Source organism: Eubalaena glacialis, chromosome 1 (assembly GCF_028564815.1).
Source record: "Eubalaena glacialis isolate mEubGla1 chromosome 1, mEubGla1.1.hap2.+ XY, whole genome shotgun sequence".
NCBI lineage: Eukaryota > Metazoa > Chordata > Mammalia > Artiodactyla > Balaenidae > Eubalaena > Eubalaena glacialis.
The window spans coordinates 184,411,156-184,429,435 of record NC_083716.1 but is presented as its reverse complement, the minus strand read 5'-3'; the positions used below and the strand labels follow the sequence as shown (position 1 = coordinate 184,429,435).

Below are 18,280 nucleotides of genomic sequence, written 5' to 3'. Positions count from 1 at the left end.
CAAGAGAGGCCGTGACGGTGAGAGGCCCGCGCACCGCGATGAAGAGTGGCCCCCGCTTGCCGCAACTAGAGAGAGCCCTCACACAGAAACGAAGACCCAACACAGCCATAAATAAATAAATAAATAAATAAAAATTTAAAAAAGAAGAGGGAATGCAAAAATTTACAAAAAAAAAAAAAAAAAAACACTGGTAGATATGTCTACGTAGATATAACATAGGTAGATATATCATAATTTTTATTACTGATGTGATCAACTCTCCAATAAAAATACTACAATGATCAAAAAGGAATACTAAAACAGCATTAAAATCTTGAAAAGAGATGTTTTCATATCCCGCCTTGATTAATTTGCTGAATTTTGGGTGGGCAGAACAAACAGCTATTCAATGTATAGTACAACTGACTTTAGCTACATTCCAATAGTGGCTGAAAAACATCTAGGTAGGGCTTCCCTGGTGGCGCAGTGGTTGGGAGTCTGCCTGCCAGTGCAGGGGACATGGGTTCGGGCCCTGGCCTGGGAGGATCCCACATGCTGCGGAGCAGCTAAGCCTGTGCGCCACAACTGCTAAGCCTGCACTCTGGAGCCCATGAGCCACAACTATTGAGCCCGCGTGCCACAACTACTGAAGCCTGCGCCCCTGGGGCCCGTGCTCCACAATAGGAGAGGCCGCTGCAATGGGAGGCCTGCGCACCGCAATGAAGAGTGGCCCCTGCTCGCCGCAACCGGAGAGAGCCCGCGCACAGCAACGAAGACCCAGCGCAGCCAAAAATAAAAATAAATAAAATAAATAAATTTATTAAAAAAAACAAAAAACATTTAGGTAGTTTCTTTTTCCCCCTTTAAAAATTTTTGCTCTAATGGTCAAATACCTCCCAGGCTTGCGGGGCTATCTTGGGTGACATGAAGTTCCTGAGAACTCAGAAGGCTGTCTAGCTTCTGTTATCTAGGCAGGCTTGTCAAATCAAGCTTCTGTCAGTTACTACCACAGCACAGGCAACCTCAGTGACAGACATAACAACTTCAAAGAGAGCCCTAGAGCTCTCAAATTACTCATATTATGACCCCCCCAGCAATGTATCAAACCAAATATTTTAAACAGTAGGAATATTAGAAATTCTACCCCCAAAAAAGAATACCTCCGTGGTGATGCGACAGGCTCCCTCCATTAGCGAGGATTTCTTCTCTAGCAGCTGCCTGTATTTGGAAACAAAACAACAAATAGATCACTTTGAGGTGAAAGAGTAAGACCCAACTCCCAAAGGAGATACATACTTTCTGGGTTAAATAATAAACGAGAAGCCTAATTTTCCTTTCTCCTAGGTTAACTGTATTTAAAGAACAATTAAAATATGCAGCTTAGCTTTATAAGTTTTTTTCTAGTGAATAGTCACAGTGTCTACAATTTTTACATCAAGATTCTAGAAAGGAAAAAGAAGGCAAAATGATCAATTCATCAGCACTAAATGATTAATAACAATAAAAAAAAGTTTTGTGAGGAGTCAGGTCCTACTCTGAAGTAAACATCTCACTACACCAACAAACATTAATTGACTGTATATGTTATGTCCAGAAGTGTACTAAGCAATTTACCTGGAATAACTCAGTTATTTTCACTAAAGCCTTATGGAATAATTTCAATTACTCCTATTTCATAGATAAAGAAAATGAGGCTTAGATGGTTAAATTACTCGCCTAATATCATACAGTGGGCATAAGACTCAAGAATACTTACAAAGCTATCAGAGATTAATGATAAAAACCCTTATGGAGAACATTTCTTAGGTCAATGCCTTGGGACAAATTACTTCTCAGGCTTATGGGTATCTAAGTGTGAAAAAAAACCCCTTGTTTTATCCTCTTAACGTGTTAGGCTCCAACTAGGCTCCTTACAGAGCGATAAGAGGTTAGAAAGATAAACACTTAAAGCAATATATAGAATAACTGAAGTACAGGGTGAAAGAAGGGTTACAGAAACTGGAATGACATTCAATTCATGAGTATATAACAGAGATGAGGTAAAATCCCTACAGTGCCTGAACCTCCCAGAATTACTTGGGTGTGTATAAACCATCAGAGGTAGGCCACAGTAGAAGAGGCCCTCCCTTCAGGAGGGACAGATGGACCACATCTCATTGCAAAGTAATTTATAAGAACCCTCACCACTGAGGATTTAGGGTTTTTCAAATGAATCATACATATGCTAGCCCTACTCTAAGAGATTATGTCTTCTAACAAATTATTTTAAGTAAAGCAATAATTACTTGAAACCAGCGGCACTTAGAGAATGGCAGTTTGGCTTGGGAAAGAAGGAACACTTTCATTTTTGTAGTACTATGGGGAAGGTGCCTTTGGGTAGCCAGAGGGCAATACCAAAACACTAAAAGGCTAAGGTGACAGGAAAGGACTCAAACTTTTGCGGATGATGGATATGTTCATTATTTTGATTGGGGTTACAATTTCACAGGTGCATACATATGTCAAAACCCATGAAACTGTTCATATTATGTGCAGTTTACTATATCTCAATTATACTTCAGAAAAGCTGTTTTTTTTTAAAAAAAAAAAAAAAAAGGAGGCATAAGAGGGAGCCAACCATACCCTGTGGTTTGGGTCTAAAACTGTGCCACTGAAAATCATCTTGTGGTACTACCTTTGGCAGGCAACAGAGTTAACACTAGGATACCTGAGGCTTTAACAAACCCCAGTCTCCTCCTGCTTCCTCCACAGTCTAGTCTGTTTCTTCAACTCTAGGCATACTTGTCATCAGAAATATTGACTATCAAACAGAAGGCGTTATAAAAATTAGACGCTTAAGGTCATTTAAGAAATGTAATAGAAACTGCTGGCAAATGAACCTCAAAGGCCTACATATAACTTAAGCAAACAAAAAAATTATAAACCTAGAATGAGGAAATTACAGCAACATAGGCCAAGAGCTTTAGAGCCGCTGACCTCAAAAGCAGTCACCATATGGAGCTGGGTGGGCTGCCAAAGTGGTATCAAGGATCCTTATAGTCTTCTGTTATTTAATTTAATCAGGTATTATATACTATAAGTAACATCCAAAGAATCACAGGCTACAGAATATTAATTTTAGAATATTAATTGTAATATGTATAGGGAATATGAATTTTAGACTTCTAATTCAGTATTCAATCCAGTGTAAAAATTATGTTTCTCATTTCTATGGGCTATCAACCAGGTAAACCACAAGTTATTAAAGACAGTCAAACTAAAATTCATAAACTGATAGTAAAGTTTACTTAAATTAATAAAAGAATGTAAGAGCTATATTCAGGTATGCAAAATTACCTCAGTTTGTTCAAACACACTCAGTGGGTCACTGATTCCCCTGTAGTTAAAGGCAAAGTAGAAATAGATACATGCACCTGCATCATAAGTCTGAGTCACCCTAAAAAACAAACAGACAAAATCCCCCACAAGGCTTTAAGTTAAGTGAAATCAGATTTAACATCTAGAAACTTAAAGACAAGATTGTCTGAATGATTTGCTTAAGCCATAATCTCATTCTCTACCCACCTTCTTACTCCATGGACGGAAAATAGATTTGCTGGATAAAGGATATCTAAGAACTACTTGTACTATTTTTATAAATTTTTTGGTAAATCTGGACTATTACCCCAAAAAATTTTTTTAATTTTAAGATAATGTAAATATTTCTCCAACTGGCCTGAAATAAACAAAATTCCAATTCCTCAGAAGGGATTTTTTTTTTCTTTTTTAACAAAGTACACTGCAGTTATAGACAGCCCCAAAACAGACTACATGGAACTTGGTGATCCATTATAAGTCTTCTAAGCTTCCTCAAAGTTAACAGAAATACATATGAGAACTTAAAACTAGAAAACAAGAAAAATGTTCAAATACCAAAAATGATCAGACTGGGTAAAACACAGCACCTTCACCAAGTTCACATTATTAGTAACAACTTTGAAAACAAATTGAAAGACATGGCCTTAAGATAGTATCTCTGAAGGTTTTACACTCCAGGTCCCATATGTGTGCATGTTGTATATGTATTTGCAAAAGATATCAAGAATGTTAGATTAATAAATCATATACATGATATATATCTGGGCTTTCAAAATGTAATTAGGTGAAGCATTTAAAAGGGAGCTAAGGTAATCACAGTCAAATCTCTGAATGCAATTTACAAAGGTTCCCACAAAGAATTTAACTTAACAGAAAGAGCAAATACAGAGGAAATACTTTTTTTACTACACAATACAAACAGAATCTAATCTAAAATTTTAATGGCCTTTTAGGCCAAATGTTAGGTGCCTCAGAACAGAAGAAATGAACTGTTTAACAATGCTACTGTCAATTTGCCAGCTGTGTTTTTCTTCTAGTGTTAATTCACCCATAAAAAAGATCCCTTGAATGTTTACATTTTAACTACCAGATTTACAAAGTTGAAGAAAAATTGGAAAACCATGTTAACTGCAAGGGCACTATCACTACAAATAACCAAATTTAAATAAATTTAAAGGATACATGAATGAAATGAGTTTACAGCTATTAGTAAAATATACATCACTCATATGAGAATCATTAATATCAATAAATAGAAAATATAACTAAATATTAATAGAACATTGCCACCTTCCAACAAATCCAAGAGCTATATTACACAATTCAGTTTTCAGTAGATAAGGAGGCTTCTAAAATTACAACAAAGCTTGAGTGATCAGTATCTCAAACAAAGTAAAAATACCATTTTTTGGAAAACCTTAATCTGGGGCCATTTCAGAAAGTGACAGAACTAATACCTTTTAATAGATCAATTCTATCATTTAAGACACTTAAACACTAATGTCTTCCAAAATCATCTGGACAAGAGAAAGTGTGGCTGCCAAAGGCATTATATTATTCTTTAATTTCTAAAAACTTTTTGTGCTATATACTTTTTGGAGTACTGTACTTGTGTTAGACTCACTGGCTAGGAAGTCCTTCCCACAAAACTCCCTCAGAAAATTTAGGGTTAGAATTCCTATTCCAATATACAAAGTACCTTTTAAAAGACAGAAATGAAATAAATGAACTTAATAAATGCATCCTACAGCTGAATTCTTTTCCTTGGGATCTTTGATTTCAATGAGATCTATAACTATTTTAAATTAATTTCAGAATAGTTTTTTAAAAAACTGGTTTAAAAATTACATCTCACACATTCAACATTTACACTCAACACAGAATAATCTCCTTAACCACTGTTAATCAGCTCAAATCAAACTAAAGTAAAATCAAACTAGTTAAGCATTAATCAAGTATGTGCTATAAAAACTATATTTAAAACCCCTATTTAGCAAAATCATTCAATTAACTTAGACTTTGCACATTCTAAACTTTGGTTTTATAAGATGATCACAGAAGCTGAGCGTTAGGCTTTTACCAGAAAATCCTTCTTAAGAAAACAGCTATGTAATAAATGACATATCAATTCAGAATATGTATACCAATTCTATCTACCTGCAATACAATACATAATGAAGATCCTTAGGCCTTATAAGTACCTTCTAAAGAACCAAGACTTAAGTATTGTTACAGAAGGTGTCCTAAGGCAGAATATTTTACTTCCCAATAACTTTCAGTAAGTAGTGGTATATCACAATGGTATTTTCATAATGAAGGGGGAGAAGTCTCAAGGGATGCTGAATAGAGAGGTAAGGCAGAAGAAGGAAGAGAGGATAATATCTGTTAAGCTGCCACTTGACAAAGCAAAAGAATAAAAAATCCTCAACTACACAGAAATAGATTCTATTATTTTAAATGTTTCAGATTTTACTGTTAACAAATGACTTTTGGATTATTGGGCCTGTTTGTTTTCAGTTTTATAATAGTTAAGAGGCTTGACAGACTAGATTGTCAAGAGAAGAACTAAGTATCAACTTAGGTTGATAATATAAATAAATACACTTTTTCTTCTTGCGGTTTAAGAACTTTAAGATAAAACGTTCATTTTTTTTTAATCAGTCATCAATTTTATACACATCAGTGTATATATGTCAATCCCAATCGCCCAATTCAGCACACCACCATCCCCACCCCACCGTGGTTTTTAAAGATACATCCAAATAAAAAAAAAAAAAAGAACAGGTACATTTTTATTCCTTTAATTTGGAAAGGTTCTCACCAAGATCAGTCACTAAGCTACCAGTAGCGTTACCATGTTATAAGTTTTTTATTAAACAGAACAAGGCCCCTTTCTCCCCTCCTTCAGATATATCGAATGCCCAGCCAGTCATCTCTAAAATCCACATTTTAAGCCTTTACATTCCACCCCAAATATACTTGTTCTAACAGATGTTAATACACACACTTGACTTAGTACTTCCTGAAATGTTCTTCAAACCATGTCTCTCCCACAAAGAAGCATAAAAGACTATTTCAAGGATACTCTTCTGACTGATGTGAACAGTTACAGTATAAGAAAGATGCTTTCCTCACATCTCATGTAAGAATTTTATTGTCGTACCTAGCAAAAGCACAATCTAACATTCACAGAAAGATAGACAAGAAGAAAGGGCAGAGGGCTATGCACCAGATGAAGGAACAAGATAAAACCCCAGAAAAACAACTAAATGAAGTGGAGATAGGCAACTTTCCAGAAAAAGACTTCAGAATAATGATAGTGAAGATGAACCAGGACCTTGGAAAAAGAATGGAGACAAAGATCGAGAAGATGCAAGAAATGTTTAACAAAGACCAAGAAGAATTAAAGAACAAACAAACAGAGATGAACAATACAATAAGTGAAATGAAAACTACACTAGAAGGAATCAATAGCAGAATAACTGAGGCAGAAGAACGGATAAGTGACCTGGAAAACAGAATGGTGGAATTCACTGCTGAGGAACAGAATAAAGATAAAAGAATAAAAAGAGGGGCTTCCCTGGTGGCACAGTGGTTGGGAGTCTGCCTGCCAATGCAGGGGACGCGGGCTCAGGCCCCGGTCCGGGTGGATCCCACATGCTGCTGAGCAACTGGGCCCGTGCGCCACAACTACTAAGCCTGCGCTCTAGAGCCCTCGAGCCACAACTACTGAGCCCACGTGCCACAACTGCTGAAGCCTGTGTGCCTGGAGCCCGTGCTCCACAACAACAGGGGCCGCTGCGATGAGAGGCCCGTGCACCGCAGCGAGGAGTGGCCCCCACTCGCCACAACAAGAGAAAAGCCCACGTGCAGCAACGAAGACCCAATGCAGCCAAAAATAAATAAATAAACAAAAATTAAAAAAAAAAAAGAATGAAAAGAAATGAAGACAGCCTAAGAGACCTCTGTGACAACATTAAACACAACAACGTTCGCATTATAGGAGTCCCAGAAGGAGAAGAGAGAGAGAAAGGACCAGAGAAAATATTTGAAGAGATTATAGTCGAAAACTTCCCTAACATGGGAAAGGAAATAGCCACCCAGGTCCAGGAAGCGCAGAGAGTCCCATACAGGACAAAACCAAGGAGAAACACGCCGAGACACATAGTAATCAAATTGGCAAAAATTAAAGACAAAGAAAAATTACTGAAAGCAGCAAGGGAAAAATGACAAATAACATACAAGGGAACTCCCATAAGGTTAACAGCTGATTTCTCAGCAGAAACTCTACAAGCCAGAAGGGGTAGCAGGATATACTTAAAGTGATGAAAGGGAAGAACCTACAAGCAATATTACTTTACCCGGCAAGGATCTCATTCAGATTCGACGGAGAAATCAAAGCTTTACAGACAAGCAAAAGCTAAGAGAATTCAGCACCACCAAACCAGCTCTACAACAAATGCTAACGGAACTTCTCTAAGTGGGAAACAAATGAGAAGAAAAGGACCTACAAAAACAAACCCATAACAATTAAGAAAATGGTAATATGAACATAAATATCGATAGTTACCTTAAACATGAATGGATCAAATGCTCCAACCAAAAGACACAGTCTCACTGAATGGATACAAAAACAGGACTAATATATATGCTGTCTACAAGAGACCCACTTCAGACCTAGGGACACATACAGACTGAAAGTGAGGGGATGGAAAAAGATATTCCATGCAAATGGAAATCAAAAGAAAGCTGGAGTAGCAATACTCATATCAGATAAAATAGACTTTAAAATAAAGAATGTTACAAGAGACAAGGAAGGACACTACATAATGATCAAGGGATCAATCCAAGAAGAAGATATAACAATTATAAATATATATGCACCCAACATAGGAGCACCTCAATACATAAGGCAACTGCTAACAGCTATAAAAGAGGAAATCGACAGTAACACAATAATAGTGGGGAACTTTAACACCTCACTTACACCAATGGACAGATCATCCAAAATGAAAATAAATAAGGAAACAGAAGCTTTAAATGACACAACAGACCAGATAGATTTAATTGATATTTATAGGACATTCCATCCAAAAACAGCAGATTACACTTTCTTCTCAAGTGCGCACGGAACATTCTCCAGGATAGATCACATCTTGGGTCACAAATCAAGCCTCAGTAAATTTAAGAAAATTGAAATCATATCAAGCATCTTTTCTGACCACAACGCTATGAGATTAGAAATCAATTACAGGGGAAAAAACGTAAAAAACACAAACACATGGAGGCTAAACAATACATTACTAAATAACCAAGAGGTCACTGAAGAAATCAAAGAGGAAATCAAAAAATACCTAGAGACAAATGACAGTGAAAACACGACGATCCAAAAACTATGGGATGCAGCAAAAGCAGTTCTAAGAGGGAAGTTTATAGCTATACAAGCCTACCTCAAGAAACAAGAAAAATCTCAAGTAAACAATCTAACCTTACACCTAAAGGAAGAGAGAAAGAAGAACAAACAAAACCCAATGTTAGCAGAAGGAAAGAAATCATAAATATCAGAGCAGAAATAAATGAAATAGAAACAAAGAAAACAATAGCAAAGATCAATAAAACTAAAAGCTGGTTCTTTGAGAAGATAAATAAAATTGATAAATCATTAGCCAGACTCATCAAGAAAAAGAAGGAGAGCACTCAAATTAATAAAATTAGAAATGAAAAAGGAGAAGTTAAAACAGACACCACAGAAATACATAGCATCCTAAGAGACTACTACAAGCAACTCCATGCCAACAAAATGGACAACCTGGAAGAAATGGACAAATTCTTAGAAAGGTATAACCTTCCAAGACTGAACCAGGAAGAAATAGAAAATATGAACACACCAATCACAAGTAATGAAATTGAAACTGTGATGAAAAATCTTCCAACAAACAAAAGTCCAGGACCAGATAGCTTCACAGGTGAATTCTATCAAACATTTAGAGAAGAGCTAACACCTATCCTTCTCAAACTCTTCCAAAAAATTGCAGAAGAAGGAACACTCCCAAACTCATTCTATGAGGCCACCATCACCCTGATACCAAAACACGACAAAGACACTACAAAAAAAGAAAATTACAGACCAATATCACTGATGAATATAGATGCAAAAATCCTCAACAAAATACTAGCAAACAGAATCCAACAACACATTAAAGGGATCATACACAATGATTAAGTGGGATTTATCCCAGGGATGCAAGGATTCTTCAATATACGCAAATCAATCAATGTGATACACCATATTAACAAACTGAAGAATAAAAACCATATGATCATCTTAATAGACGCAGAAAAAGCTTTTGACAAAATTCAACACCCATTTATGATAAAAACTCTCCAGAAAGTGGGCATAGAGGGAACCTACCTCAACATAATAAAGGCCATATACGACAAAGCCACAGCAAACATCATTCTCAATGGTGAAAAACTGAAAGCATTTCCTCTAAGATCAGGAACAAGACAAGGTTGTCCACTCTCACCACTATTATTCAACAAAGTTTTGGAAGTCCTAGCCATGGCAATCAGAGAAGAAAAAGAAATAAAAGGAATACAAATTGGAAAAGAAGAAGTAAAACTGTCACTGTTTGCAGATGACATGATACTATACATAGAGAATCCTAAAGATGCCACCAGAAAACTACTAGAGCTAACCAATGAATTTGGTTAAGCTGCAGGATACAAAATTAATGCACAGAAATCTCTTGCATTCCTATACACCAATGATGAAAAATCTGAAAGAGAAATTAAGGAAACACTCCCATTTACCATTGCAACAAAAAGAATAAAATACCTAGGAATAAACCTACCTAGGGAGACAAAAGACCTGTATGCAGAAAACTATAAGACACTGATGAAAGAAATTAAGGATGATACCAACAGATGGAGAGATATACCATGTTCTTGGATTGGAAGAATCAATATTGTGAAGATGACTACACTACCCAAAGCAATCTACAGATTCAGTGCAATCCCTATCAAATTACCAATGGCAATTTTTATGGAATTAGAACAAAAAATCTTAAAATTTGTATGGAGACACAAAAGACCCGAATAGCCAAAGCAGTCTTGAGGGAAAAAAATGGAGCTGGAGGAATCAGACTCTCTGACTTCAGACTATACTACAAAGTTACAGTAATCAAGACAATATGGTACTGGCACAAAAACAGAAACATAGATCAATGGAACAAGATAGAAAGCCCAGAGATAAACCCATGCACCTATGGTCAACTAATGTATGACAAAGGAGGCAATACAATAGATATACAATGGAGAAAAGACAGTCTCTTCAATAAGTGGGGCTGGGAAAACTGGACAGTTACATGAAAAAGAATGAAATTAGAACACTCCCTAACACTATATACAAAAACAAACTCAAAATGGATTAGAGACCTAAATGTAAGACCAGACACTATAAAACTCTTAGAGGAATACAAAGGAAGAACACTCTTTGACATAAATCACAGCAAGATCTTTCTTGATCCACCTCCTAGAGTAATGGAAATAAAAACAAAAATAAACAAATGGGACCTAATGAAACGTAAAAGCTTTTGCACAGCAAAGGAAACCATAAACAAGACGAAAAGACAACCCTCAGAATGGGAGAAAATATTTGCAAACGAATCAATGGACAAAGGATTAATCTCCAAAATATATAAACAGCTCATGCAGCTCAATATTAAAAAAACAAACAACCCAATCCAAAAATGGGCAGAAGACCTAAATAGACATTTCTCCAAAGAAGACATATAGATGGCCAAGAAGCACATGAGAAGCTGCTCAACATCACTAATTATTAGAGAAATGCAAATCAAAACTACAATGAGGTACCACCTCACACCAGTTAGAATGGGCGTCATCACAAAATCTACAAACAACAAATGCTGGAGAGGGTGTGGAGAAAAGGGAACCCTCTTGCACTGTTGGTGGGAATGTAAATTGATACAGCCACTATGGAGAACAGTATGGAGGTTCCTTCCAAACTAAAAATAAAATTACCATATGATCCAGCAATCCTAATACTGGGCATATACCCAAAGAAAACCATAATTCAAAAAGACACATGCACCCCAGTGTTCACTGCAGCACTATTTACAATAGCTAGGTCATGGAAGCAACCTAAATGCCCATCGACAGACGAATGGATAAAGAAGATGTGGTACATATACACAATGGAATATTACTCAGCCATAAAAAGGAACGAAATTGGGTCATTTGTTGAGACGCGGATGGATCTAGAGACTGTCATACAGAGTGAAGTAAGTCAGAAAGAGAAAAACAAATATCGTATATTAACGCATGTATGTGGAACCTAGAAAAATGGTACAGATGAACCAGTTTGCAGGGCAGAAATTGAGACACAGATGTAGAGAACAAACGTATGGACACCAAGGGGGGAAAGTGGCAGGGGGTGGGGGTGGTGGTGTGATGAAATGGGCGATTGGGATTGACATGCATACACTGATGTGTATAAAACTGATGACTAATAAGAACCTGCTGTATAAAAAAATAAATAAAATTTAAAAATTAAAAAAAAAAAAACATTCAGTATTAAAAAAAAAAAAAGAAAGTACAATCTAGCAAATTGTAAAAGATATCTGTCCCTATGGGGCAACAAGTAGAATTAATAAACATAATATGGTAATAGGAAAGTAGAAGATGGGAGAATGTAAAAAAAGGAAAAAAAAATCACAGAAGAGATTCCAGTTTAAAGAACACAGAAGTATTTCTAGTCTTGCAAAGCAAATATACAGAAATTATCATGCTCTGTCAACATATCAAGAGGGCCTAACAATTGGATGCCTTCATGAGAATTTGTCATTAAGGAAGAAAAACAAATATCCAAATTTTCCATACTAATACTAGTATGGATTGTCTACCTCAACCTTCATGTAACTATGTCACAATAATACATACGATGGCATTTATATAGCCCTTTATATGCTTTCTCATTTCATTCTTACAACAGTCCCTTCAAGGAGATATATTACCACTACTTTACTAATGATAAACTTAGAGCTCCAAGAGATTAAATTCCTAATAAATAGCAGAACAGTGTTTTCACTCTTTAGACACATGCAATGTTACAAAACAAAGAAATTTAAAAACTAAGCAGGAAGTTGCCATGGTGATGCAGTAGGCAGGAAGGCCCAGGTCTGCCTTCCTAGGCTGATATCAAGTGGTTCCAGGCTAATCAAAAGAACAATCATCATGAATAGAAATATACAGAAATGCTGTTGTGCTGAAGCACAACTGCTGTTTCAGAGTCCAGCACTTAACAATAAATTTACTACATTAATTCCAAAATTACCTAACTTTTATTCATGCTTATATTGTAAGTTTTTTGTTTGTTTCTAAATATTGGAGTTATATTCCTGAAAACCACACACACACACACACACAGCGAAAAAAAGAGAAGCAGTTATATAATACAGAATGTTCAATAAATTTTAAAGTGCTAGATTAGTATTGTATCATTTACTATAAGGTTCCCCTTCTCATGATCTGTCCTAATTTCCCTTTATTCTCTATTCTAATTAATTTGACAACTTTTGTAGAGAAGTCAAATGCTCAATTCAATATTTATACATTTAATCTTCCGGTGTTCACACAGAAAATTAATATCAAAAGATCGAACACAACGTGCCCCTTCTTAAGAAAACCTCCTTTGGGGCTTCTGCTATTTAACTAAGAGACGACAAGATCATCAGTTAACTGTGCTCCAATATGGATCATAAGTGTCCCATATGGAAGATACTAGCCACTTGTGGCATTTTAATTTTAAATCATTTGAAATTAATAAAATTTAAAATTCAGTTCCACAGTCATACTAGCCACATTTCAACAGCTAAACAGCCACATGTGGCTGTGGCTATCATACTGGATAGGGCAGATACAGAACATTTCTATTATCACAGAAAGATCTATTAGAAAGCAACAAGTTAATCTTCATTTGGATCTTCTGCCTCCACTCATTACTATATTGCATACCCACTGATTTAATCAACAACTGACAAAGTGGTTAAAGTGCCTTTTCTCTGTTAAAGAAAGAGCTACATTGAATGTGTGTGTAATTTATAGTTTCTTGACCACATATGTAATTTATAGTTTCAGTGAATGAAGGAGTCCTTCTCTTACTCCAGCAGCTCAGACATTTGGCTCTTTACCATCATGCAGTCCAGACAGGGTAGAAGGCTCACTCATGGAAGGATGTTCTACTCCTAGGAAAGGGTGTTATACTCCTATCGGGCTCAGGACTACTGTAAAAATCCTAGTGGCGCAGTCCTAACAAGGTGGCAAGTGAAGTTTAGGAAAGCTTGCTAAGTGGAACAGACTGAAGCTTTTCCTCAGCTCACAAATTACACTTCTCCATTAATTTAAAAAAAACAGTTTTTTTTTTTTTCAGAAGAAGTAGTATAAGAACAACAAAAAAAAACTCACCTGCATGTAGCAAGAGGAGCAAATTGAACACCTTTCTCTTTGCATTCCTTTGTTATTCTTTCTTTTACATTTCTACAGAGATCTACAACCCTAGAAAAAAATAATTGAATACAATATTAAGTTTTCACATAATTATAAAAAATCTAATTATTGCTGGTTTATCAGCATATTCAAGTCAGAAATTCTCTTAACTAAAACTTTCATACTCATTCCTTCAAGAATGAACAAGAGCTTTGATCATTCAAACTGGCCTTCCATTCATAACTTCAAGGGAGCAAAGTCCTTTCCCTTTTTGTCACAGGAAAGAAAGAAGTCAGAGGAGCATACTCAAGTCTCCTGAAGGCAGTTTCCTAAGCTAAGGAAAATCCAATTTCAAAATAAATTTAATTACAAGATTCTAAAAGCTTTTTAAAAAGCTCTAAAGAAAATGTTAATGAAAATTCAATTCTGGGTTATAGGAATACCAATCTATATCCCATCTAAGAAGTTTTCCTTAATTTAAAAATAATTTAATTAATAATCATAGTGCTATACCAAATGTTCAACAGCCTATTTTCAAGCACTAAGCTAAAATCCAGCTCAACAAAGACTTACTGGACATGAACTATGTGTAAAGTTATGCTAGACTGTTTAATATGTTCAATATGAACAATGAAAACAGACAAGTGAGGCATAGTTCTAAAAGGGGAGGGAAGATTGATAATATTTAACAATATTAATCTGTTTTTTAATGTGAGCTGTAACATATTGTTACAACCATATATTCTGTTTCATCTGGAAAATAAAACTCTTAAAGTATATATCAGCCATTTTATTCTCCAATAAATATCCTGGCTACATATTGACACTGATTCTGTGTTTTAAACCTTGGTCTGTTTAGAATCATGAGAAAGGAAAAGATACCAAAGAAACTTAAAAGGTTGGCCCAATTAGATAAAAACAATAACATTTAAATGGATTATGCTTTATTGAACACATTAAAGTTATCTATATTTCCAATAAGAACAAAGAATAAATGATTAAAATATAAATATGAAAAAGGTTTTAGTGTTTTATTAGCGCGTCAATTTTTACTTTTATAGTGTCTGAAAGTTTTATAAAATCTGACTTTACAAAACAGCACTCAAGTTAAGTTCTGCTTTATTCTGTGAGAGTTGCAGGCAGATACAATTTATCAATGTTATCTATGCCTTATTTATAGAATGGTAAGGATATGTGTTTCTTAAAAATCTTTCATAAAGTATTTAGATTATTGAAATTTAATGTCTTTAATTTGAAAATCCAACTTACAAAACAGATACTTTAAATATAAATAAAGGGACTTCCCTGGTGGTGCAGTGGATGGGACTCCGCGCTCCCAGTGCAGGGGGCCTGGGTTTGATCCCTGGTCAGGGAACTGGATCCCACATGCATGCTGCAGCTGGGAGTTCGCATGCTGCAACTAAGGAGCCCGCATGCCGCAACTGGGACCCGGCGCAACCAGATAAATAAATAAAATTTTAAATATAAATAAAATCTACTAAACTTTAATATCTACAGGAGTTCATGAATATCACAAATTTATAAAAGTAACAAGTTCTTTATCATGACTCTAGAAAACAGAATTCAAGTGCTACTTGAATGAGGTACTTTCTAGAAATTATTTGTATGGAGTTCTGAAAGTATTTGCTCACAGAACTCATGCAAAGGTCAATACAGTCCATTTGGACCAGTCACTACATAGGAAGTAAACAAAACTGTGTATACCTTTTTTTCTTTTGGCCATGTGGCACGCAGGATGTTAGTTCCCTGACCAGGGCTCGAACCCGAGCCTCTTGCGCTGGAAGCAAGGAGTCTTAACCACTGGACCACCAGGGAAGTCCCATACTTAAATTCTTACCTGACCTATTAGCAAATTTAACACTATTGACCATTTCCTCCTTGAAAAAAATTTCCCTCAGCTCCTCTCACAGCACTGGTTTTCCTCCAAATCTTCTAGATTTTATTCCCCAATCTCCTTTGCTAGCGCTTATTTGTACAACTTAAATGAATCCTTTGTTTGTATCCCTTAAATGTTGGGGCTCCTTGGACTTCTTTCTCAGGCCTTCTTTCTTTTCTCTTCATCCATTTACCTGTTAAGTGTTTGTATATCTCCTTTGGTTTTAATCACAAATCTCAAGCTGATGTCTCTAAAATCTTCAAATCTTCAACTCGGACCTCTTAGGCAGCTATTTTTATAGGCTACATTCTTACACTATTTCATAGTTCAGTCACAGGACTCTATGCAGAATATTCACTGAGCACCTAATAGGTGCAGTCATTGTGCTAGGGCCAGAGAGGAATACATAAAAATAAGTAAGACCAATAATCCCTTAAGAAACTTATGCATGAGAAGGCCAAGCAACCTAATAATGTGTGAGGGTTGAAGACCCTGATCCCATGGGTTGCTGCTAAACAAGGTCTCTACCTAGCTAAAGGTTTGAAAGAGAAAGCAAGTTACTAAATGGTAACAAGTAAATTTTATGTCAGGAATACAGCTGCTTTCCCTTAATTTTATTTATTAAAACTTCAGTTGAAGACGTTGTTTTAAATGAAAACCAAGTACGTAACCCTGTATAAAACAGATATAGTCAGTGGGTCAAAAAAGTATTTAAGAATATACAAGGAAAGTATAAAGAAAAATGAAAAGATAGTGCATGACTAGCTTCCACAGTTGGAAGAATTTAAAGACAAAATGGCGATCATAGGTAAGTAGTAATTGATGACAAGGAAATTCATACTACTGAAGAAGTAACACTACACTAACCCACTTTCCCCAGCAAGAAAAGGTATTAAAGACTAAAATGGTCTCTGAGACATCTATGAACAGCTCCCAAACTATATGTGCTGTTCAAACATGTCAGATGTTGATGAAGTGATAATTTTTTTTATTTGTAAGATTTATTCCCCTTATTAAAATTTAGCATCAAAAATTGAATGCTGTGAATAAAATATTGATACTATAAATTTGATTGCTATCTTACAAGGCACGGACTATGAGCATCAATACAGCAAAAGTCAAAACCCACAGTAGATGAAGACAATGTAGAAAAGTAAAAAGTCTTCTGGGGGAGGAAAAAAAGAGGTTAGGGTAGAACAAAAATGTTAAGATAAGTAACATCTAACAGGTATATTCAGGGGGATTTGTTATATCCTATATAGTTTTTATAGATTTAAAATAGTAAATTTTATGAAGAAAAAGTAAAATGTAAGGTATACTAGAATAAAAATGTACTAACAACCTCAAGAATTTTTTATTACTGAGTTAACTCACAAGTCTATCTTTAATAAAACCACTTCACATTTCCTAATCAGTTTTTATTATTAATTCCCTAACCAATATTTCTATGCATATATGTGTATAATTTAAAAACAGAAATTATACATAATTTCTTAAATTGGGTTTCTTTCAGAAATCACTTAAATTCAAGTTAAGATCTTGCTTAACAGTGTACATACAAATATCAAAAGCTAAATGAAATACTACAAAAGAAGGTTATATTTTGGGGGGACTTTTTAGAGAACATTTAAGCATATTAACCATTTAAGAATTTAAATCAAAGCTAAGTAAAACCACATAGTGACATTTAGTGTTCAGTAAAATTCTTTAAAATGTAAACTGCAGTAATAACTTCTTTCTATGGGACATGGGCAAATCTGTCTAAAATTTTAAAAATGGCTTGCAAATATGACATTCTGATGAAGATATTAAGTTAAATAAAAGTGATTACCTTGTTTCAACGTTTCCTTACAAAATTTTAAAAGTTTACATATTCACACACAATAAATTACTTCAGCAATTGTATAGCATATTTTAATAATATCAGGCATTTTATTTCATTTTACCTGTCCCAAGGAGCAGAAGTCTCAAAAGATTCCCCTAATACATAGTATTCCAAACCCAAATCCTGTTAAGACATATACACAAAATTAAGAAATTACAACAGATGCAGAAGAGTCCATAATATTAGTAGTATTTCATGTTCATTATTAGTATTTCATGTTTCTAATTCAACCTCCTGGGCTCTTTACTATCTACCTCAAAAGAGCATGGGAAAGTGGCCCCAAGTGTGAGATATAATCTCCAGAAGGACAGAAACTTTGTCTTGTTTTCCTCTGTGCCCTTGGCACCAGGCAGTATCTGACACACGTAAGGAACTCAAATATTTCTCTAATGAATGGAGTCTCTATCCAGAAACTGTCTATGTACATGCAGAGAATACTAGCAGGACAGATTTTTAGTGGCCTAAAGAGCAAATTAACCAATACCAAAAAGTGATCATCAGGATCAAAGGAGCAGGGAGATAGGGAAGTTGGGGGAGGAGGGACTAGAGAAAGGAAAAGATATCTTTTAAAATCAACTTTTCTTTAAAAATAAATTAGAAAATAGAGTGACTCTCTTTGTAGTGACTAAATAGATAGACTATCTGGAACCACCTCA

General features: G+C 35.3%; 1 protein-coding gene across 1 annotated transcript in view; it reads right to left on the bottom strand.

The window, feature by feature from the left end:
- AGPS (alkylglycerone phosphate synthase) overlaps window positions 1-18,280 on the bottom strand; it is a 141,028-nt gene that overhangs the window by 20,474 nt on the left and 102,274 nt on the right. Inside the window, exons 16-19 of the mRNA XM_061185417.1 lie at window positions 17,686-17,747; window positions 13,822-13,911; window positions 3,316-3,415; window positions 1,140-1,197 (exon numbers count right to left, since the gene is read on the bottom strand). Of these exons, the coding sequence (XP_061041400.1) occupies window positions 1,140-1,197; window positions 3,316-3,415; window positions 13,822-13,911; window positions 17,686-17,747 (310 nt within the window). The remainder of the gene's footprint in view (window positions 1-1,139; window positions 1,198-3,315; window positions 3,416-13,821; window positions 13,912-17,685; window positions 17,748-18,280) is intronic.